This window comes from Gorilla gorilla, chromosome 6 (assembly GCF_029281585.2).
Source record: "Gorilla gorilla gorilla isolate KB3781 chromosome 6, NHGRI_mGorGor1-v2.1_pri, whole genome shotgun sequence".
Taxonomy (NCBI): domain Eukaryota; kingdom Metazoa; phylum Chordata; class Mammalia; order Primates; family Hominidae; genus Gorilla; species Gorilla gorilla.
In genome coordinates this window covers 158,161,380-158,185,628 of record NC_073230.2, presented here as the reverse complement: position 1 = coordinate 158,185,628, position 24,249 = coordinate 158,161,380, and the positions used below count along the sequence as shown (strand labels likewise).

The 24,249-nt window shown below is 49.8% G+C and overlaps 1 protein-coding gene across 1 annotated transcript in view; it reads right to left on the bottom strand.

Annotated features, from left to right (window-relative positions):
- ZNF282 (zinc finger protein 282) overlaps positions 1-24,249 on the bottom strand; it is a 30,720-nt gene that overhangs the window by 3,934 nt on the left and 2,537 nt on the right. The window contains exons 2-7 of the mRNA XM_019031154.4: positions 23,496-23,915; positions 15,439-15,565; positions 14,776-14,895; positions 11,527-11,646; positions 9,754-9,867; positions 8,411-8,524 (exon numbers count right to left, since the gene is read on the bottom strand). Of these exons, the coding sequence (XP_018886699.3) occupies positions 8,411-8,524; positions 9,754-9,867; positions 11,527-11,646; positions 14,776-14,895; positions 15,439-15,565; positions 23,496-23,915 (1,015 nt within the window). The remainder of the gene's footprint in view (positions 1-8,410; positions 8,525-9,753; positions 9,868-11,526; positions 11,647-14,775; positions 14,896-15,438; positions 15,566-23,495; positions 23,916-24,249) is intronic.

The window sequence follows — 24,249 nt, the reverse complement described above, 5'->3', positions numbered from 1 at the left end:
CCGCCCAATCTACCACCCCAGGAAATGCGGTTCTTGCCCCCTTTCCTCCAAGTGCACAGTTCTCCACCACCTTGGGGGGCAGTGGGAGACAAAGCCCAGGCTCTGAGCATCAGAATGGTGACGTCAGGCCCAGTCCTTCCCCCTCCCACCCACCCTGTCCCCCAGCCCAGTGGTTCTCATGCCTCACGCTCCATCACCTCCCTGGTCTTCAGTTTGAATTCCTTTCTCCCTAGAGGAGTCCTGCTCCCCAGTTTAGGGGAAGCCTGTGGAAGAGCTCTGAAGAAAGAGACGGCCTCCCACCTCTTCTCGGCATCCTTTTCTCCGTGCTCACACCCCTCTGCCTAGGACCCAACTGCTCCCCAGAGGCCACTTCCCAGGCCACATCTGCCATGTTTCCACCCAGCCCTCCTATATTCGTTGGTGTTTGACTGAGGTCTGTCCTTATATGATACTCTTAAATAGACTGGGCCTGCCCTCCCTCTCTGTCTCAATCAAAATTGACCTGGCAGAGAACCATCTCTGCAGGACACTGGCCAGGTGCAGAGGCCAAAAGAATTCTCTTCACATCAGTGCAGGATGCCTGGGAAGGGTCATCCCAGCTCCAGAGAATCCCGGGAGATCGCTGTGGCCTCTGTGGCCACGGCACTGAGGGTGTTTGCTTCTCTGTCTACCCAGTCCTGCTACTCTCACTCCTTCCCAGGTGTTATTCCCAGAGGACTTGCAAAGAAACTATATGCACATAAACTCCCAGGGGCTGTCTCCCGGGAAGCCCACCTAAGACAGTCCTACTCTGACCATCTTCCAACCCAGTGTGAACCTCAATCCACGCTCTCACCATCCCGCTATGCCCTCCACCTCCAACCTTTTTCTGCCTTCCTGACCCAACTTGGCTCTCCAGGCCCGGCAGCCCAGGCACTTGCTAGGGCACGGTGATTGCCTTTGCTCCGCCGTTGTGCTTGCCTGGAGAACTCCAGTCCTGTGACTGCACTCAGGCAGCTGAAAAACTGCACAAGCTGGCCAGGCACAGTGGCTCATGCCTGTAATCCTGGCACACTGGGAGGCCAAGGCAGAAGGATTGCTTGAGCCCAGGAGTTTGAGACCAGCCTAGGCAACCTAGGGAGACCCCATCTCTACAAAAAAACATTTAAAAATTAGGTACTGTGACACACGCCTGTGGTCCCAGCTACTCAGAAGACTGATGTGAGAGGATTATTTAAACCTGGGAGGGCGAGGCTGCGGTGAGCCGTGATCGCGCCACTGTACTCCAGCCTGGGTGACAGAGTGAAACCTTATCTCAAAAAAAAAAAAAAAAAAAAAACCCTCCAGGGGCCTCCACACAGCCTGGCATCCTGGCCCACGTCTCTAGTGGGTTTTACTTTTCCACTCTGGAATGATTACGTCATCCTTCCTCCTCTATCCTACGCCCCTCCCACCCCCCCCCCCCCACCCATGCATGGCCCTGAGGGCTTTTCCTTTCCAGTCACTGGCTGGTAAGTGATTCACATGCAAGCATGTAACCTAGTTATGGTCAGTAGGGTATGGGAAGTTTGCTAGGAGGCTTCTGGAAAGATTTCCTCACTCCTTAGAGTGTGCAGGAAAAGATGGGCTTTCCTGTACACTCATGTCTGGATGCGACGCTTGGGACAGCTGCAGCTGCTGTGCTACCAGCCTGGGGATGAAGCCACACCGAGGATGGTCAGGCAAGGAATTGGAAAGAACCTGGGTCCTTGAAAACATGCTGAGTCTTTGAATCAACTAAGCCTGAACCTGACCTACCTTAGGACTTCCAGTTACGTAAGAGAAGAAATTTCTTTATTCTTTTTTTTTCTTTTGGAGACGGAGTCTGGCTCAGTTGCGCAGGCTGGAGTGCAGTGGCGCGATCTCAGCTCACTGCAAGCTCTGCCTCCTGGGTTCACGTCATTCTCCTGCCTCAGCCTCCCGAGTAGCTGGGACTACAGGCGCCCACCACGACGACGCCAGGCTAATTTTTTTGTATTTTTAGTAGAGATGATGTTTCACCGTGTTAGCCAGGATGGTCTCGATCTCCTGACCTCATGATCCGCCCGTCTCGGCCTCCCAAAGTGCTGGGATTACAGGCGTGAGCCACCGTGCCCGGCTTCTTTATTCTTTAAGGCAGTTTGAATCAGGGTTCTAAAGTAGTTGGGGGCATCTGACCCGAGACAATGGTCTAGTTATCTCCGACCTTAAAAGAACCCCCTTCCTAGGCCCATGTGGCCCCTGCCCCAGCTCCTCACATGTCATTTCTGTTCCTTTTCATAGTAAGATTCATCAAGAGTCACTGCGCTTGCCCTCACCACTTCTTCACCTCCCATTCTTTTTAGATGATTCCAATCAGGCATGCACCCTTGCCATTCCACTGAAAAACTTTTTCGTTTTTGAGACCAAGTCTTGCTCTGTTGCCCAGGCTGGAGTGCAGTGACACAATCTCTGCTCACTGCAACCTCCACCTCCCAGGTTCAAGCGATTCTCTTGCCTCAGCCTCCCAAGTAGCTGGGATTACAGGTGCCTGCCACCATGCCTGGCTAATTTTTGTATTTTTAGTAGAGACAGGGTCTCTCCATGTTGGCCAGGCTGGTCTCGAACTCCCGACCTCAAATGATCCCCCTGCCTCGGCCTCCCAAAGTGCTGAGATTACAGGTGTGAGCCACCACACCCAACCTCCATTGAAAAACTTTTGCCGAGATCACCAACAATATCCAATCTGCCAAATCCCCCAGCCTCTTCCCTGTCCTGCATATGCAACCACTCATGGGTGTCTGACATAGTTAACCCTCCCCAAGAGATTCTCTTCTCCCAGCCTCTGTAACACCTTGCTCTTCTGGTTTTCTGCCATGCTCAGAGCTAAGATCTCTTTAATTCTTTGTTTACACTGTCCCTAGAACTCATATAGTCCTCAACAACCTAAGTGTAATAACTTGACTGGCCTTTGTCCCTGGTTCCTGGGAAGGAGCCTCTAAATCTCTGGATTTCCCGAGTGACAGGGGTGCCTTTGTTATTCATGGTGGGATCTTAGAGAGTTTAAGCTAAGGAGATGACAAAGGATGGGGCTGCCATGCTGAAAAGACCAAGCACGTGACTAAAGGTTTAGGGTTTGAGGCCCAACCTCCAGGGAGGGAAAGGGGCTGGAGACTGAGCTGAACCTCGTGGCTAATGATTCAATCAATCATATCTATATAAAGAAGCCCCAACAGAAACTCGGAACGCCAAAGCTCAGCAAACTTCCCTGGTTGGCAATGCTCTGCATATTTTCACACGTTGACATGCTGGGAGGGTGACACATCCTGACTCCACAGGGAGGGAACAATGGAAATTTCAGGCTTAGGACCATCCCAGACCTAGCCTTATGGGTCTCCTTTTGGCTAGCTCTGATTTGAATCCTTTTGCTGTGATAAAACTGTAATGATATATATAGCACCTTCCTGAGTTCTATGAGTCATTCTAGCAAATTATGACAAGGTGATGGGAAGCCCAGAATTTGTAGCCAGCCGGTCAGAAGTGAGGGTGGCCTAGAACCCCCAAATTTGCGGCTGGTGTCTGAAGAGAGAACGGTCCTGTGGAGGCATGAGCCCTCAACCTGTGAGGTTTGGCCAATTTCAGGTCGCTGATGTTGGAAGTCACTGCAACCTGTAACTCCCAAATCAGTCTATCCCCAAGCTCTCTCTTGAACTTCAGACTCCTATATTCACCTACTTGATCTGCTACTTGAATGTCACCTCAAATTTTAATAGGTCCAAACTAGAACCAGCAACACAGGTTCTCTTCCAGGGCTTGGCACTTCAGCAAACAGTACTACCGTTCACCCACTTCTGTAGGACCCAGACCCAGGAGTCAGTCTTGATTCCACAGCCCCCACAGGCAACCCATGAGTGACACTCTCAAAGTGCATCTGAATCTGTCCTTTCTCTCCCTGTGCACTGCTGCTACCCCAGCTCTGACCAGCAGCATCTCTCCACCTGGTCTGCATCAAATGCATGAGCCTCAGACATGGCTCCGCACCCCCCGCCAATCCACTCCTGAAATCCTATCAAAACGTAAACCAGATCATGTCCGATTTCATACCCTTTATTAGTCTCTCTCTCTCTCTCTCTTTTTCTTTTTTCTTTTCTGAGACAGGGTCTCGCTTTGTTACCCAGGCTGGAATGCAGTGGCATGATCTCACTGCAACTTTCGCCTCCTGGGTTCAAGGGATTCTCACGCCTCAGCCTCCCGAGCAGCTGGGATTACAGGTGCCCGCCATGACACCCGGCCTAGTCTCCTTTCTTGTAAGAATAAAATCCAAACTCTAACTTGGCCCATAGGTCATACATGCTCAGGTGCCTCAGTCTACGGCTCTATCCTCCTCCCCAAAGCCTCCATGGCCCTGCCTTCACTTCCCTCTTCTTGGTCTTCTCTTCCCCCTGCAACCCCACGGCCGGCTCCTTCCCACTGCCAAGGGCACACTCAGTCAGGCACCGCTTCCCCTTGGAGGCCTTTCCTGACCACTCTGCCCTTGCTCTGCCTCATGTCCACACTCCTTCCGGTTCTCCCTGCCATTGTTCTCAGAGCATTGCTGCATCCTGGCTTTACCTTGCCTGCTTGCTGGCCTGCTTATTCATCCTCTTCCCACAAAAGAAAAGGTCCTTCTTCACTGCCAATTTTTTTTTTTTTTTGAGACAGAGCCTTACTCTGCCACCCAGGCTGTAGTGCAGGGGCGCAATCTTGGCTCACTGCAACCTCCGCCTCCCGGATTCAAGCAATTCTCCTGCCTTACCCTCCCAAGTAGCTGGAGTTACAGGTGCCCACCACCACTCCTGGCTAGTTGTTTTTTGTTTGTTTGTTTGTTTTTTGTATTTTTAGTAGAGACGGAGTTTCACCATGTTGGCCAGGCTGGTCTGGAACTCCTGACCTCAGGTGATCCAACTGCCTTGGCCTCCCAAAGTGCCGGGATTACAGGCCTGAGCTACCACACCTGGCCCTTCACTGCTTATTCTAAGTGCTTACAATACTGTGTAACACATAGCAGGCATTAAGTAAATACCTGCTAAAAAAATATAAACTATGAAAGGTTGGAACCACTGTTTTAACCCACTGTAGTGAATAATGTGGGAATTTCAAGAGGGTGCTTTCACGTCATATTCTGTGGGTGTTGGCATCTGGGAATGGTGGCCCAGCTTCAGGATCTTTACCACCTCTCACTCCGGAAGCACCTTTTAGCCACTGCACTCCAGAGTCCTAGCTACGCTTCCTGCTTCAGTGGAGGCACTGATGTACATTAACTTTGGGCAAACTGAATCTTCTTGTCTTACACTAACATGCTGAGAGCAGAGACTCAGTACACACTCATTAATAAATAAATTCAGGAGTCCCTTTTACAAGAATGTAATATCCAATTGGGTTGAGGTCTGCCTTTGAGTCAAACGGATACCAGTTATTTCCCTCTTACATATCCCAGGGCTGGAGAAGGAAGTTGGCAGGGACAGGTATCCCGTGTCTGCACTGTGTTCTCTACCCTGACTCTTCTCCCCTCCATCCCCTTTCCAGAAGACTCTTCCACATAATAGCATGTCTACCATCTGGCTGTCCCTGGCAACCACAATACTGGGTTGGTTTTAAACATCAAAGAAACCACAGATGACAGGCCAGTGTCAAATTCCAACACTGACAAATAGGAAGCAGGCTCACTTTGGGAGAAAGAACAGAGGTTCTGATAAGAGGCTGTCGTGACTGGGCAGGCAAGAGAACCATTTCCAGATACTCCTATCTCCTAAATTCTGTGCATTTCCTCCCAAATGCTAGGGTTCAAAGGTCCCTCAAATATAAAATAACATGGGCTGGGCCTGGTGGCTCCTGCCTGTAATCCCAGAGCTTTGGGAGGCCCAGGTGGGAGGATTGCTTGAGGCCAGAAGTTCAGACCAGCGTGGGTAATATAGCAAGACCCTATCTCTACAAAACATTTTAAAAAATTACTGAGGCACAGTGGTGCATGCCTGTAGTCCCAGCTATTTGGGAGGCTGAGGCAGGAGCATCACTTGAACCTAGGAGATGGAGGCTGCAGTGAGCCAGGATCACACCACTGCACTCCAGCCTGAGCGGCAGAGTGAGACCCTGTCTTTAAACAAACAAAAAAAAGATAAAACAACATGAGGCAAATCATTCTATGATATCCAAACTTAAGTAGGAAAATGGTGGGGTCCTTTGCAAATCCTTGCAAGTTCTCTATGGGCCTTCCTAGACTGCTTTCCACACAGCACAAGTCCCCAAGAACAGGCTCCTCTAGGCCCACATGCTCCTAGCCAACTGGGAAGAATCAGAAGACAGCACTGAGGGATAAGGAAGGGTTTGGGCAGAATTTCCTGGCCCCAGGTCAGATGCACTAGTTCCTATGCCTTCGGGCCAGGGCTAGCAATGGTAGCCTACCAGCTGTGGAGGAAGAGAGGGAGTTGGCTTTCTTCCGGTGCTCACCGCCAGTTTCCTAGCTTCCCCCATCTCATCCCACCAAGCCAGCAGTTACAAAGAGGACCGCTTTCAATTCTACTTGAAATAAGGACATACGTTGTTCCTATCTCGTTCCTGCCAATTCCTCCAGGCCCACACTGGCTCTTCTAGAACTAAGTTGTCTTATAGAGAGTGTGATCCGCTTGCCTGAGTTTGAAATGGCTGTTCAGAACCAGAAACAACCCATGTCCTCCGCTCTTACGTGAAGTTTAAGCTCCTTCAAGATGTCAGCACTGGGCACTATGGCTCATGCCTGTAATCCCAGCACTTTGAGAGGCCAAGGTGGGCAGATCACCTGAGGTCAGGAGTTTGAGACCAGCCTGGCCAACATGGCGCAACCTCGTCTATACTAAAAATTCAAAAATTAGCCAGGCATGGTGGCACGCGCCTGTAATCCCAGCTACTCGGGAGGCTGAGGTGGAAGAATTGCTGGAACCCAGTAGGCGGAGGTTGTGGTAAGCCTAGATTGCACCACTGTGCTCCAGCCTGGGCGGCAGAGTGAGATCTGTCTCAAAAAAAAAGAAAAAAAATGTCAGGAAATATGGACAGGGAACACACATGCAGCTATTCTGTTAACCCTTTGACCAGCCAGAAGACACTAGGTCAGCCATGTTGAGGGCAAGGGGATGGTACTGGGTTTTAGCGAGGAATATTAGCCTGAGCTAAGAATGTTCAACAATCCATAAACATATGCCTAGGGTCATAGGTCAATAACGGAGCTTCAGAAAGACCCAAGAGATCCAAGTCTGGTAAGACATTTGGTTCCATACCTGTTGGGAAAACAATCATCCCTTTCTCTTTGAGCTTCAGTGTGTTCATCAGTGACTCCGGGATGGTAGCTCAGGTATGCCTGGGGCACTTCTTCTAGTGTTTTTTGTTTTTTCTTTCAGGTTTTTTTGAGACAGGATCTCGCTCTCGCCCAGGCTGGAGTGCAGTGGTGCAAGCATGGCTCATTGCAGCCATGACCTCCCAGGCTCAAGCGATCCTCTCACCTCAGCCTCCAGAGTAGCTGGGACCACAGGCATAAGTCACCACGCCTGGCTAATTTGTTAATTTTTTTGTAGACCCTGTGGGTCTCACTATGTTGCCCAAGCTAGTTTCAAACTCCTGAGCTCAAGAGATCCTTCCACCTCAGCCTCCCAAAGTGCTGGAATCATGGGTGTGAGCCACTGTGTGCAGCCTGGCTAGTGTCTTCCAGCATGTGAGCCACCTGCTGCTGTCAACTGCCTCGGGCACACTGGCTCAGCAATCTCCCGGCCCCTCTCCCTTCCTCCCCTCCCTGCCATAAAGGGTTAAATTGTGCCCTCCCCCCTCCCCCACCAAATATGTTGAAGTCCTAACCCCCAGGACTTCAGAATGTGACTTTATTTGGAAACGGGGTCATTGCAGATGTAGTTAGTTAAGATGAGGTCATACTAGAGTAGGGAGGCCCTGATCCAATATGACTGGTGTCTTTATAAGATGGCATGTGAGGACAGACACAAGGGAACACCATGTGACAACAGAGGCTTGCAGCAATGCATCTACAAGCCAAGGAGTGCCAGAGGTTCCCGGCACCCAGCAGAAGCTGGGAGAGGTGAGGGAGGAATCCCATACAGACTTCAGAGGAAGTCTGGAGCAAGGCCCAGCCCACCCCTTGATTTTGGACTTTCAACCTGTGGAACTGTGAGAGAATAAATTTCTATTGTTGAAGCTGCCCAGCCTGTGGTACCCTGTTATGACAGTCCTGGGGAGCTAATACAATATCACACTCCAAAAAGAATGGGAGTGCTTTGGTGCAGAACTTTGAAACGCTGCCATCAACAGAACATCACCCTACGAGGGGTGAGCTGAGAAGAGGACCAGCCTTCGTCCACGCCTCAGCTGTACAGCTCCAGAGAAGAAACCCCAGGGTCTAGGTGGGGACGTTACTCACTAGGGCCAGAGTCTAATCCAAGCTCTCCGTCCATTGAGTCGCGTGGTCCCCATGGGTATGGCTGCTCCTCCTGCTTGATCCATGACAAAATGTCATGTGCTGAGATGAGAGACTCTGTTGTCATGGAAAGAAGGCAGTCTTAGATTTTGTTCAGTTCCACTCAGCCTCCCATCAAAGGTTTGAAAACCATCCCATGCGGTGGCTGCAACCTGCAGGGCATGTTTTGGTATCGGTGTTGCATTTCCAGGCCATCCTCCTTACCCTCATAAGCCCCTTCCTAAATGGACTCTCACTGCTCGCTGCATTTCAAGTTGGCCAGAAGGAGGCTTAGCCCAAGGTCTGTGCAGTGGCAGGGCCGGGATTAAAACCCAGATCTCCCAGCTCTGCCACTTAGCCCCAGAGGAACCCATGGGGCCAGGACAGGCCAGAAGAAAGCCCCAGATAACAGCCCTCAGGGCCATGGCTAACAGGTATGATTTAGAAACCAGCGATGGCAGAGGCTGCAACCAGAGGTCACTGATAAGAACCACAGTGAAGCAGGAAGGCCCCGCTTTCCCTCTGCCCTGGGTCCCCTCAGTTTCTCTGTGGTGAAGTTGACAAAGTACAAGGAATCCTAGATTCAACTTCTCATCCTCTCTCCCTGGTATGGTGGGTAGGATGAGACTTGTGTCCTAACTACCAGGCAATGACACTGGACTTCTCAGCTCTGCAATCACACGGACACACACATAGGTCGTGGGCAGGTGGGGCTTCCATTGTTCTTTTATGCCTCCCTGAATGCCTAGACCCTCCCTACAAGTTTCTTGGGAAACTTCTAACTAGTATTCACTCAAGAGAAATTCCAGAAAATGTAAATGATTTTCTGACACAGAAATATATGCAGCTTTTAGATGCTTTTTGGTTGTTTTTATTGTTCAAAAATCAGTGCTGAATGGCCGGACGCGGTGGCTCATGCCCGTAATCCCAGCACTTTGGGAGGTTGAGGCCGGCAGATCATTTGAGGCCAGGAGTTCAGAACCAGCCTGACCAACATGGTGAAACCCCATCTCTACTAAAAATACAAAAAATGAGCCAGGTGTGGTGGCACATGCCTGTAATCTCAGCTACTCAGGAGGCTGAGGCAGGAGAATCGCTTAAACCCGGGAAACGGAGGTTGCGGTGAGCTGAGATCACACCACTGCACTCCAGCCTGAACAACAGAGCAAGACTCCGTCTCAAAAAACAAAAAATCAGTGCTGAAGTAATTTTAATATCAGCTGCATAAACACAATAAATTATTAATTTAATGATTCCTTTTGAAAAACACTTGTTGCCCTCAATATTCATTCTGACCTTGTTCTCACCTGAATTGGGATCCGTGGGAATATCTCTGTCTGCCAAATCCTGCTGATCCCACACACACTGATGCTCCTCCTGTTTAATCCGGGACAAGAGGTCCTGGGCAGAAATTGGGGAGTCTACTCGCGGGAACAAGAGCGGCAAAGGTGTTAGAAGATGCGAAATCTCCTGCAAGTTTGTGTTTTGAGTAAATCTCTGATTTCATGCAATTATCTCTTTCCCCAAAACATCAGGTACAATTACATAAGTCTCATTAACTAAAGGTTGAAGTCAGCTTGGCCCCGATTAACGGAGCTTTTGCTGCAAATAAGAGGATGCTGTAGGGGAGTAACATTACAATCTTTAAGAAAGAGCCTTTCTGTGCTGCAGGAACTTAAATCTCCTTAGAACGAGGTTCCCATTCTGGTGCTGAGACCACCACAGAAAGAGGTATTTCCTCTGGAAAGATGAAAACTTCCAAAAAGCCTTTTTTAAAAAAATTATATATTGACAAATTATAGTTGTATATATTTATGGGGTATAAAGTAATGTTACAAGAAGCCTTTAAATCTTTTGAATGGGATTCTTCTAAGATGTAAGAAAAAGACCCTATATTCTCTTTCTTCTACAGAGTCTCTGAAACCTAATTTACCCCTTATTGCCTTCTTATCTCTTAAAGATCTCCTTAAAGATCCTAATACCGTGATGCTTTCAAGGGTCACGCCTGATGACAAGTGAACGGGCTTTCCTCTACCCAGACACTATGAGCACTTACCTATGGGTGTGAGGCTCTGACTAAGGGGGGGATGAGGTTTGTGGAGCTCTAACCTGTGGATAAGTAAAGGGCTACAGTATGTTAATATGTCTCATGATTGTTGATTTTATGTGTCAACTTGGCTCGGCCACGGTACCCAGATATTTGGTCAAACATTATTTAGCTGTTTCTGTGAAGGTATATTTTTAGATGAGATTTGAACGTGTAAGTCAGTAGACTTGAGTCAAGCAGATTGCCCTCTGTGATGTGGGCGGGCCTCATCAACCAGCTGAAGGCCTAAGGGAAAAGACAGACCTCCCCCAAGGAAAAGGGAATTCTGCCTGCAGGCTCGAGCAGCCACATCAGCGATTCCCTGGGGCTCTAACCTGCTGGCCTGCCCTGTAAATTTTGGACTTGCCGGCCTCCACAATCACAAGCCAACTCCTTAAAATAAAATAAATCTCTCTTTTACACACACACCCTTACAGGTCCTGTTTCTCTGGAGAACTCTGATTGATACATACATCTGCTGTAACAGAGTTCTCACCTACGACAGAGTCCAGCTGCAATGCCAGCGAAGAGGAGGTCCCTCACAGGACCGCAGGTGTGTAGGTGCCTGGCACAGAGGTAGCAGCCCATAAATACTTGTTTAAAACAATGAAAGGCCTTCCTGGTCAGGGAACAACAGGTCTTCCTGACCTCTCTGTTCCCCCACCCATGAAGCCTTACACTTAGTACTTCTGCCAGGATATTCTTTCTAAAGGGGAAGATGGAATAGTTACAAATGGATAATATGAGGAAGAGAGGAAACAGAACACGCTGAGCCCAGGTGTACCAGCAAATTGTCAATGCTGTTTGCCACGTCTGTGTCTCCTGGAGGAATCCTGGCTCAGCCCAGCCCTGGATGCACAGCCCTTCCATTTCGAGCTCAGCCCTCTGGCCTGGCACATGTGACAGCTAACTCTGGGGGCTGGCAGACCATGCTAACCCTCTCCCCTCCCCTCCCCTCCCCTCCCTGGTGTGGACGGCTGCTTGGCTCACTCACCGGTAATGGATTCCGTGGGGATGGCTCTTTCCTCCAGGCCCCGCTGACCCCGGACACACAGGGTGTCCTCACGCTTCACCTGGGAGGACGCATCCTGCGCAGGCACCAGGGGCTCTGCTCCTGGGGACAGAGAATGACATTGCTTTGTGTCTTTTTTTCTGCAGGCACCAGGAGCTCTGCTCCTGGGAACAGAGAATGACATTGCTTTGTGTCTTTTTTTCTGCATGCTGGTCACCAGGATATTCTGGGCTCAGAAGCATGGCTGACAGCACTTGCCAGGGGAGAATACAGGGGTCTCAGGTTCCTATTGGAGCCATGGGGGACCCTGAGGAGCAGAAGGTCTCAGGAGCAGAGAGGAAGCCAACATTCAAGAAAAAGGGCTAGGCAAGCAGCAAAATGAGGGGTGATGACACTGAAGAGAGAATTCAGAAACAACCTAGAGCTGTGTAACTGGCTGGGTCCTAATCAGGACTGGGCCACAAGTTGGACCTCTCTGTGGGAGTCATTAGTCCTTGTTTGTCACCCCAGTCAGAAAGAGCTGGCCAGGTTGAGGCCAGATGCACACACACGTGTATATATATGATTTGTGAGAAGCCAGGATGGGCAAAAAGGCACAACTAAGCTCTATTGTTGGACAGATAGTGCACAACCTCCTTATACAGCCAGTCTCACTGTCGTCAGCAGGTTCTTGGAAACAGTGAGTTCAAGTGAAATGACACATAGCAGATCCTCGAATAACGTCATTTCCTTCTATGATGTTTAGTTATAACATTGATGAGAAAGAAAAATTGGTTGTTATATGTCACTTTAAAGCCACAGTTTCCGAGACCCTATCAATGACATTAAGTGAGGACTCACTGTGCATAAAAGACAAGGACATAGCCTCTACACAGAAGCCCAGCATGCAACAAACAGGGCCTTTTCTTCTGATGGCGCCCCCTGCTGCAAGAGGAGGCTCAGGCACCAGGAAAGAGAGAAGACAAAGAATCTGAAGACTGGGATCCTGGCTTCAACTCCGCACCAACTCAGTGGATGAGTCATTTAGCCTCTCTGGGTTCCGGTCTACCCTTTTCATCTACAAAAAGGACACAGTGATCCCTGTTCTATCTCATGCTCAGTGATGGTTTGATAACCAACTGAAACTGTTGAGATTACAGTGCTTCAAATGTAAAAAGCTACCCCATAAGACTAGGTGCTGTTACTACCGCTGCTGACCTTAAACTTCTGCAGTCCTTGATGAAGACAGGGAAGGAGCCATTTAGAGGAAATGCCCAGGACAGGCAAATTCATAGATACGGACAGTCGATTAGTGGTTCCCAGGGGCGGGGCGGGTAAAAGAGAGCAGGGAAGGACTGCTTGTGGGTGTGGGGTTTCTTTTTTTTTTTTTGAGACGGAGTCTGTCTCCCAGGCTGGAGTGCAGTGGCGCAATCTCAGCTCACTGCAAGCTCCGCCTCCCGGGTTCACGCCATCCTCCTGCCTCAGCCTCCCGAGTAGCTGGGACTGACTACAGGCGCCCACCACCACGCCCGGCTAATTTTTTGTGTTTTTAGTAGAGACAGGGTTTCACCGTGTTAGCCAGGATGCTCTCGATCTCCTGACCTCGTGATTCGCCCTCCTCGGCCTTTCAAAGTGCTGGGATTACAGGCGTGAGCCACCGCGCCCGGCCCTCTTTTTTTTTTTTTTTTTTTTTTTGAGATGAAGTCTCCCTCTGTAGCCCAGGCTGGAGTGCAGTGACACAATCTTGGCTCACTGCAACCTCCACCTCCCGGGTTCCAGCGATTCTCCTGCCTCAGCCTCCCGAGTAGCTGGAATTACAGGTGCACGCCACTGCACCCGGCTAATTTTTTGTATTTTTTAGTAGGGACGGGGTTTCTCCTTGTTGGCCAGGATGGTCTTGAACTCCTGACCTCAGCTAATCCGCCCACCTCGGCCTCCCAAAGTGCTAGGATTACAGGCGTGAGCCACCGTGCCCTGCTGGGTGCAGGGTTTCTTATGGTAGAAATGTTCTGGAATTAGATAATGATTTTGGTTGCATGACTTTGTGAGCCACTGAATTGCATTCTTTAAAACAGTAAATGTTATGGTCTGCAAATCACATCTCAAAAAAAGGAAAGACTGGGAATGGGAGGAGGGGAGAGTGTGGCCTTGAGAGCTGCATTCTAAGATGAGTTTCAGGACAATGTTCTCCACTTAAAAACAAGGGAGGACACGGCCAGGCATGGTGGCTCACGCCTGTAACCCCAGCACTTTGAGAGGCCGAGGCGGGGGGATCACTTGAGGTCAGGAGTTCAAGACCAGCCTGGCCAACATGGTGAAACCCCGTCCCTACTAAAAATACAAAAATTAGCTGGGCGCGGTGGTGTATGCCTGTAGTCCCAGCTACTCGGGAGGGTGAGGTTGCAGACTTGAATCTGGGAGACGGAGGTTGCAGTGAGCTGAGATTGCGCCGCTGCATTCCAGCCTGAACCACAGAGTGAGACTCTGTCTCAAAGAAACAAAAAACAAAAAAACAAGGGAGGACAGAGGGCCCAGACAGGCAAAAGTTCCTCCAATGAGGTAGAGAACACAGTTTGAGCACCAGATTTCACCTAATCCAACAATGCTCAGGACCCTGAGGAAAGATTTCCAAGGCAGAGGCAGGCCTAGAACCCTAAGGCCTTCCACCCTTTCCACCCCAGCAAGAGCTCATCAAGTGTGATGTGCTCGGGGGGCCCGATTTCCTCAGGCTTAAGATTCCTTCTTGAGTGAGGCAAGCGGCTTGCAGGGCGAGCCTGCAGGTGAGCCGCATGTGTCGGCCGAAGAATGAGGTGATGACGCTGTACATTAGGCCAAGCAATAAGCGACGGGCCGGGGCGAAACCCCGCATGCGCCGCAGACTCCTTTTCCCCTCCTCTGTCAGCCTCTCTGAGCCCGGGCGTGGGGCCTCTCTCGGCAGTTCCACATCAGCCCCAGGCGGTAGAGTAAGCCTAAGCCCTTCCTCGTCTCTCCGCCCAGCTTACTTGAGAGTCCAGAGCTACGCGGCTTTAACAAACCACACGACAAATATCCAGGGTGCTATTTTGAGCCCTGAGATCTCTTCCTGTAAGTGACCACCAAATTTCGACTCTGGCAGAACTGGCCCCTGGGAGCCACCCAAGACCCTCGCCCCATGGTGCACACACAGTGGCGCCTCGCGGCAGCAGTGTGCGGGAAGCCGGCTGTCCTCTCTCGCCCTTCCCTGGACCCCGCACTCTCTTCTGCTGCCATTACCTGCTTCGGGATCCATTGGGATTTCTCTCTCTTCGGGGTGGCGCTGCTCCCACACACAAGGTTCTTCCCTGGGCTCAGCCTGGACTGGAGCATCTGGCTTGGGGACTGAGCCCTCCGCGTCTGGAAGTGAGGAGGAGGCAGGGAAAGGCTGAGTGAAGTTGACCAACGCATCCAGCAAGGGGAAGGGAGAACTCTCCCCTACCCCATCTCCCCCTCTCCACCTGGGTGTCCCTCTTTGGCAGCAGTTATGCGAGTTAGGCGGGTAATCTCTTATGAAGAACCTTGAAAACGAGTCGATAGATGCCCAAATTTCTACTGTAGGAAGAGCTGGTCTCTGAAAGCCAACATCAGACCAGCTATGGCTTACCGCGGGCTGCTGGGATGTGGTGCGTGGTGAGGTGCGAATGGTGCTGTTTTACTGTAATCCAACATGGTAGTGGTGTAACGTTGAGTTCTATGGTAATGGGCCCTGTTACTGGGTTTTAAATTTTTATCCTATTGTAAACTGTTCTGTCCTACTAGCATTATAAGCAAATGGTTTCCTGAGTTTCCATTACATAAAAATATGAAACAACCTGCCTAGGCGGTGCTAACGTGGACGAATAAGCATTTCACAACCCTCTGCAGAGATGGCTCACCAAAGAGGAGAGAAGGCGTCCTTACCCAGGGAGATGAGGGTTTTGTAGTTCTCCTTAACAAGGTTGTTATAAAGCTCCTTCTGCCATTCGTCCAAGTTCTTCCACTCGTCTTCGGAGAAGTACACAGCAATGTCGACAAAAGTCACTGGAACCTAAGCCAACAAGCGGTTAATCTAGCGCCTCCTGCCTGTTCCTCCCCACCTCCCCTTCTCCTGCGGGCCACAAGACCCACTCCCCACCAAAGCCCGGCCTTTGCTCTCCGTGGCTCCCCAGTCCCCACTGTCCATCTCAGTGGAGTCAGTCCTCTCTGTCCCGGACCTTCTCATGCTTTCATAACACGGATGGTCAACCCTGCCTTTTTAGAAAAAGCATTTAGCCACATCCATTGTTATTTCACTTTTAGGTCAACTGGATACCTGAGGGTAAAGAGTAGTCAATATACTTCTTTTGGTATTCAGGGTGACAGAGGGGTAATGGGTTCTCAGAGTGGGTATACGTGAGCCAAGTAGAGTAAAACCTGGTTACCAAACCTGTATTTCAGGTCAGGTCACCTCTGTGCACACAGTTACCTCTTTGTCAGCAAAGCATATAAAATCTAAGGCCTGTGCTAAGGTTCAGGACCTTGGTCCACTTCGTTCACTGCTCTATCTTGATCATCAAGGAGCATACAGTAGGGAATCAATAAATACTTGAGTGTGCTGCGCAGCGAGTGCCAACACCAGGAAGCTCCACTGCGGCCCGAGTCGCCGCGTGGTGTCAGTCACTTGTCAGACTGATGACAAGTGTGTTTGGCTCTGCTACAGAAAGCCGATTTCAGTTTGCAATCACTCACTTCAGCCACTAACCAGCACGACCTCAACTTGGACCAAATTGTCCAAAATCGTTTCACTTCCATGACTTTGATAACTGAACTTCCTCCTCTGGACACACAGCCTTCCCTCTTACCACTTTCACATTCCGACTGAACCAGCCTTTCACTCTCGGTCTGAAATCCGACCCCTCAATCCTCCCCCATCCCATGATTACAGTCCATTCATCTACGTATCTGCATTTACAGGGCCAAAGCTGGCTTGTATAGCACCTTGGGGTGAGTTAGAAAAAGCAAAGTCAGGAGCACAGCTACCACTACTCAGCATGGTGAGTGGGCAGCACCTTTATGTAAGTTAGAAATGTCAGCCCTTTTACCAGGTGCTTATAACTCTGAGAATGCCATGCGCAGGTGCGATGTCTACACCTCAGTGCCATGGCCCCACCCCTACGGACTGACAACTCACTGTCCATCTTCACAATCAGAACTAGAATCTTTAACTACTGGACCTTCCACCAGATGCAGGAAAAGCCCCAACCTGGGAAAATTAATACAGATCCCTTTCTTCATTTTATTTTTATTTATTTATTTATTTTTTGAGACGGAGTCTCACTGTCACCCAGACTGGAGTGCAGTGACGCGATACCAGCTCACTGCAACCTCTGCTTTCCGAGTTCAAGTGATTCTCCTGCCTCAGCCTCCCGAGTAGCTGGGATTACAGGCGCTTGCCGCCACGCCCGGCTAATTTTTGTATTTTTAGTAGAGACGGGGTTTCGCCATATTGGCCAGGCTGGTCTCAAACTCCTGACCTTGTGGTCCACCTGCCTCAGCCTCCCAAATTGCTGGGATTACAGGGGTGAGCCACTGCACCCGGCCTCTTCATTTTGTTTTTTATTTTTATTTTTTTGAAACGGAGTCTCGCTTTGTCTCCAGGCTGGAGTGCAGTGGCACAGTCTTGGCTCACTGCAACCTCCGCCTCCCAGTTTCAAGCGATTCCCCTGCCTCAGCCTCCCCAGTAGCTGGGACTATAGGTGTGTGCCACCACGCCTGGCTAATTTTTTTGTTGTTGTTGTTATTCTAGTAGAGACAGGGTTTCACCATGTTAGCCAGGATGGTCTCGATCTCCTGACCTCATGATCCGCCTGCCTTGGCCTCCCCAAGTGTTGGTATTACAGGAGTGAGCCACCGCGCCCAGCCCCCTTTCTTCATTTTAATTCTCTGTTACTAGAACTCCGCAGATGACATCCACCACCAATTCATACCGCTGTCTCACGGCTGCTTCAGAAGCTTCTTGTTTGTCTCTTGCTGACACCTTGCTATGTTCTCCAGGAGGCTTGTTTCAAACGTTTCATTCTCCCAGACCTTTAAGTGACCTCCCACATCTGTCTGTCTTTGATCTCAGGTAGGCGCCGGCAAGTTCCTTTCTTGCCCCTCTCCTTGCAAATCCAAGGCCGCCGGTATGTGCCCTTCACCTCTTCCTCCACCTCCTGCCTGTGAAGCTTAATCTAAGTCATCAGTTTCTCCCTCTCCACTGGCTCCGTCCTTCAGGGTCATTCCAACCTCAGAAAAACCTTCCCTCAAAACGCTGCTCCCTCAGGTCACTCTGCCCTCCCCATTCACTGGGAACATCCCAAGAGACACATTCTGTTTATTCCTCTTCACCATCTATGCATTCTTTACCCCCTTAGATTCTGCCTCTGTACCCTCCATTCTCTGAAACCACACTCTGGAAGATCATCAGCGACCTTCTGTCGAAATCCTCAACAATTCTGACCTCTTCGAAAGGTCAAATCATCTTTCTAGAATTTTATCCTGCTTGGTTCCCGTAACTATGTTGCCTTCCGTCCATCTGGCACGTGTCTTTTTTACTTTTTCCTCTTCTTCCCCCAAGACCACGTGCCTCCCACCAACAGGTAAGTGAGTGAGCCATGCCGGAATCAGGCCCTCCAGCCCCAGTCAAACCTTCAGATAACTGCTGCCCCATTCAACAGCTTGACTGTAACCTCATGGGACTCTGAGCCAGACCCACTCACCTAAGCTGCTCCCCAGTTCCTGACCCACAGAAATGGTGAGATGATAAATAATTATTTTTTAGACTGGGCTGCTACATTTTGAGGTAATCTGTTATACAGTAATAGGTAACTAACACAATAATCTACATAGTGTCTTCCCACAAATAAAATTAATTAATCCTCACAACTCCATGAAGTAAGCATATTATCATCTTCGTTTTATTGATAATAACCCTGAAACTCAGAGAAACCAGCTGGGAATTTACTGAATTGTTTATACTTCACTTCCTTCAAAAGAGGAATTAAGCAGGCTCAGAAACAACAAAAAATACATTTGACCAATGATAGGAAAATCAGTACAAGCAGGCCTCATGCAGTGGCTCAAGCCTATAATCCCAGCACTTTGGGAAGCCAAGGCAGGAAGACTGCTTGAGCCCAGAAGTTCAAGACCAGCCTCGGCAACATAGCAAGACCCTGTCACTACAAAGAATAAAAATAAATAAAAAACTTAACTGGGTGTGGTGGCATGTGCCTGTAGTCCTAATTAATTGAGAGACTGAGGTGGAAGGATTGCTTGAGCCCAGGAGTTCAAAGCTGCGTGAGCTATGATTGTATAACTACTCCAGCCTGGATGACAATGTGAGACCGTCCCAAAAAAACAAAAAACCAGTAAGTGGCAAAGTCAGGATTTAAACCCAAGTCCTCTGATTCCAGACCCCAAAACCATTTCATTATTCTGTAAGAGCCCTTGTCAAGTCAAGTCTCCTCTAATGCCTAATGCAACGCACAGAACACGCCACAGTGCCACACAAGGATATGCGCTGAGACACACAGAACAGACAAAAGAAAAGGGCAGTGTGTACGTAAATGCTGATTGTGCTAGACAAGCGACATATGCAAAACCATACTAAAAACCAGCCTCTGTGGCTGCAGTGCCAGGAAATGTTTTGCCGAGGAACCAGAGCCACGATTACAACTCAGTTCTGTGAAGCCTCAATGAGTAACGTCAAACAACTCCTCTGGCAAAGTCATTGGGGTGGTTGCCTCAGCAGACACGGAGACATACAAGACCCAGTCCCTGCCAGGAAGCTGTTAGCTCTCCAGCTGGAGAGAGGCACTCCACAAACATTTTTTGCATACCAGTCTAAGCCAGGTACCATTCCAGGCACAGGGATACAGCAGGCAACCGAGCAGAATTTACACTCTGGTTGGGGAAAACCAACCAAGAAGACGAAAAAAGGAATACTAAACTTAAGAATAATATCATAAGGCCAGGTGCAGTGGTTCACGCCTGTAATCCCAGCACTTTGGGAGGCTGAGGCGGATGGATCACTTGAGGTCAGGAGTTTGAGACCAGCCTGGACAACATGGTGAAACCCCGTCTCTACTAAAAAATACAAAAATTAGGCCAGGCGCAGTGGCTAACACCTGTAATCCCAGCACTCTGGGAAGCCAAGGCGAGCAGATCACGAGGTCAGGAGTTCGAAACCAGCCTGACCAACATAGTGAAACCCCGTCTCTACTAAAAAAAAATAGAAAAATTAGCCGGGCGTGGTGATGTGTGCCTGTAATCCCAGCTACTTGGGAGGCTGAGGCAGGAGAATGGTGTGAACCCGGGAGGCAGAGCTTACAGTGAGCCGAGTTCTCACCACTGCACTCCAGCTTGGGCAATAGAGCAAGACTCCGTCTCAAAAAAAAAAAAAGAAAAATTAGCTGGGCATGGTGGCACATGCCTGTTATTCCAGCTACTCGGGAGGCTGAGGCAGGAGAATCGCTTGAACCTGGGAGGCAGAAGTTGCAGTGAGCCGAGATTGTGCCACTGCACTCCAGCCTGGGCAAGACTCTGTCTCAAAAAAAAAAAAAAAGAAGCATATCTTAAATATTTAAGATGTCAATGGCAAAAGTGCTTTGTAGAAAATTCGAGTAAGGGCAGGGAGACGAGTGTGCTGGGGGGATGTGGTTCTTTCACATAGGATGGTTGTAGAAGGGCATGCTGATGAAGTGGCACCTCAGCAGACCCTGATGGAAGAGGAGGCGAGGACGGCCATGCAGATATTCAGGGCAGGAGCTTCTCAGTGGAGAGTCCCTGAGCTGGGGGCGCACGTGGTGTGCTGGCAGAACAGCACAGATGGGAGTGAGCAGGAGGGAGTGGATGCAGAGGAGGTCAGAGAGGCAGGGGAAGAGAGCGTGGGCCATAAACAGACATGGGCTTTTATTCTAATCAGATGGGAAGCCATTTGAGAGGTGTTTTTTGGGGTTTTTTTTTGACAGATTCTCACTCTGTCACCCAGGCTGGAGTGCAGTGGTAAGATCTCAGCTCACTGCAGCCTCTGGCTCCCAGGTTCAAGCAATTCTCCTGCCTCAGGCTCCTGAGTAGCTGGGATTACAGGTGCCTGCCACCATGCCCAGCTAATTTTTGTATTTTTAGTAGAGATGGGGTTTCACCATGTTGGCCAGGCTGGTCTTGAACTCCTGATCTCACATGACCCACCTGCCCCGGCCTTCCAAAGTGCTGGGATTACGGGCGTGAGCCACCGTGCCCAGCCATTTGGGAGGTTTAAGCAGAGGTGTGATGTGCCTGCTTCACATTTTCAAAGGATCACTCTGGCTGCTGTGTTGAGATAGACTGTATGGGTCGGGGGACAAGGATGAAGACAATGAGACCCACCAGGAGGCCATGGCAAAAATCAGATGAAAGACCATGGTGCCTGGGACCAGACGATGGCGATGGGAGTGGAGGTGGTGAGGAGTGGCCAGGTTGTGGATATATTCTGAAGAAAAATCAGGGTATTTACTAATAGATTGGAAGTAGGGTGTGAGAAAGAGAGGAGACAACTATGACTCCAAGGCTTTGGCCTGAGCACTTGAAAGGATGGAACCATCCGTCATCAACGGAGATGAGGACAACTTCAGGTAGAACAGGTCTCAGGCAGGCGACCCGCAGTTCACTTTGGACATGTTAAATCTAAGATTTACTGACATCCAAATGAATTAATAGGTAGGAATGTGAATCTGGCATTCCAGAAAGAAAGCTGGGCAACATATAGAAAGGGAGCAGGGGAGAGAAAGCATCTATTTGGGAGGTGACAGCATACAGATTGCTTTTAATAATGTGAGACTAGCTGGGCGCGGTGGCTCATGCCTGTAATCTCAGCACTTTGGGAGGCCGAGGCAGGTGGATCACCTGAGATCAGGAGTTCGAGACCAGCCTGGCCAACATGGTGAAACCCCGTCTCCCCTAAAAATACAAAAAATTAGGTGGGCATGGTGGCAGATGCCTGTAATCCCACCTACTAGGGTGGCTGAGGCAGGAGAATCACTTGAACCCTGGAGGCAGAGGTTGCAGTGAGCCGAGATCACGTCACTGCACTCCAGTCTGGGCAACGGAGCGGGACTCTGTCTCAAAAAAAAAAAAAAATAAATAAATAAATAATAAAGACTGTGAGACGGGATGCAGTCATGAGGGAGGAGAGTAAATAAAGAGCAAAAGGCCAAGACAGAGGTCTGGCCCACTCCATGCATTAGAAAGCTGGCCAAAGGAGGCAAAACTGGCAAACAATGAGAAACAGCAGCTGGTGAGGTAGGAAAAGAATCAACAGAGAGAGGTGTCCCAGAAGCCATGGCAAGGGGTTTCAAGGAGAGAGTGGTCACCTACATACAATGCTGCTGACAGGACAGGGAGGATGAAGACTGAGAAGCAACCACTGGCTGTAACACCACAGACATCATTAGTGAGCAAAGGCCTGATCAGAGTGCATTCCAGAGAGAAAGATCCAGTTACCAATCAACTGGAATACTGAGAATAGAGGAACATGTTAAATGAGACCACAGGGGATGTAATCAGTGGAATCCAGACAGTGAGATGCAAAACAGGACAGATGGCCCAATTCCTTCCAGATAAACTGAAAGGAAAAATAATAGATGGAAGAGATGACCGCAGATTAAAAAAGACTTGAGACATCTCAAACATAATGTGTGGACATTAGTTGAATCCTAATTCAAACTAAAAAAATGTTTTTAAAAATTGAAACAACTGAAAATCTAATCACTGGCTAGATAGTGATCTAGGCTGAAGCTTTTACTATGGTGGTGGTGGTAATAACATTGAGATTATCACTTAAAAAAAAGAGTCTTTACCTTTTGAGCTAATACTGACATATTTGCAAAGGAAATGATTGATGTCTGGGGTTTGCTTCAAAATAAAATGGGAGTGGGGAAGTGGGCAGGGATTTAGGTGAAACAAGACTGGCCAAGAGTTAGCAGCTAATGCAGCTGGAATTTGGATACATGGGAACCCATTATACTATTCTGTCTACTTTTATTTGAATATTCTATAATAAAGAGAAGAGGAAAAGGGAGGGAAGGAGAGAAAATGGGGAAGAAAGAATTGGAGATAACAAGTATAGACAACTCTTTCAAGGGGTTCTGCTCTAAAGAGGAGTGGAGAAATGAGGCACCAATGCAGGTAGATGCAGGGCCCAGGGAGGTTTTCTGTTAAAGATGGACAGCAGGACAGAACAGTCACATGCTGGTGGGAATAGCCCAGCAGAGAGGGGAGAGCTGATGATTCAGAGGAGAAAGGAGAGAGACGCTGGGGTGACCTCCTGGGGTGGGCAGGGGACGTCAAGCCACAGGAACAAGGGAAAGCAGAGCCTGTGGCCACCGAGCAGCAGATGGAAGAACAAGCTGGCTGCATGTGGACGCCTCTTCTGGGTGACTCTGTTCTCTCAGGGAACTGAAAAGCAGCGTTGAGGATCCGGGAGGAAAGCAGGAGAGGGAACGGAGTAAGATACGGAGTGTGCATTCTGAACTTTAAGAAGGGCCCCCCTGAGGTCAGTGACCACGACTTGAAAGCAACTCCAGGCAGCCTGGTTTGAGGTGCGACTCCAGCCACATTCCGGTGAGCATATACCAAGACAGCCAATGACACATGGTCGCTGGTAGGTGTCAAGTGGGAAAACCAAGGAGTGAAGAGCTGCAGGAACTTGCAGACAACCAGACAACTCAGAGGGGTCTAGGAACAGTGAGAGCAAAGGCTCCCAGACAGAAATGCAGACTGTGGGGAATGAATGGAGTGAGCCTTGCTGGGGTAGAACGTCCAAGACCAGGTTGTTTCAGTGGAGACAGGCTTTAAGAAGACACTGAAATTGGATAACGGGGAGCCAGAGAAGTTTATGAGAAGGGCTGACAAAATGAAATCAAGAATTTTATGCACCTGTGCTGTTCCTCACCTCTATCCCTGCCCCGGGGACCACCACATACCTTGGGGGCCTCCCCCTTGCTGCCCGGGGGCAGCCGCAGGACCCAGAAGTTCCTGTTGCGCAGCAAGTTCTCCAAGTTCTCCAGCCGCCTCTGCAGCAGCCCGTACTCCTGCAGCAGGGTCCCCAGCACGGCCCACTTGCTCTCCATGTGGTTCCCAAATTCCACGGCCGTCTTTTCGCAGTCGGCCAGCTTCTTCTCGGCTGTCCCCGTGCGCCCCTCCAGGTTCAGCAGCTGGCTGGCCTGGGCATCCACCTTCCTCTCCACAGCCTGAATGGCAGCCACCACAGTCCAGAGTGAGATCTCTGCTGTGGGCAACTGGGGCTCTCGCATCATGCGGTCGGGGAAGACAGGTGCCCTATCTGGAAAGGGTGGGAACTGAAAAGGCATCGGCCGCCGGGCGTCCATGTCCCATTCTTGAGCCTGTATGCAGAGGGAGAAAGCGACAACCCAGGATGAGACCTCGTGTGAGCAGGGGAAGTCAGCTGGGAACAGGGGTCAACTAATCAGATGCTACATGTTGTCTTTCTTCTGCCAGGCCCCTGAAACTCAGGATACACTAACACCCCCAGCAACAGCTACCCACTCACCCACCCACCCAACTCAACACTCTCCCATCTCCTGCCTAGGTGAGTCAGGCTGGTCACTAGTTCACCCACATTGACCCTTAGCAAGTTAAGGCTGCGACCCCTGCCTAAAATGTCACAGGCTACTTTCTTTGAATAGACCAACTGATTTCTTCAAGGGCTAGCCTTAA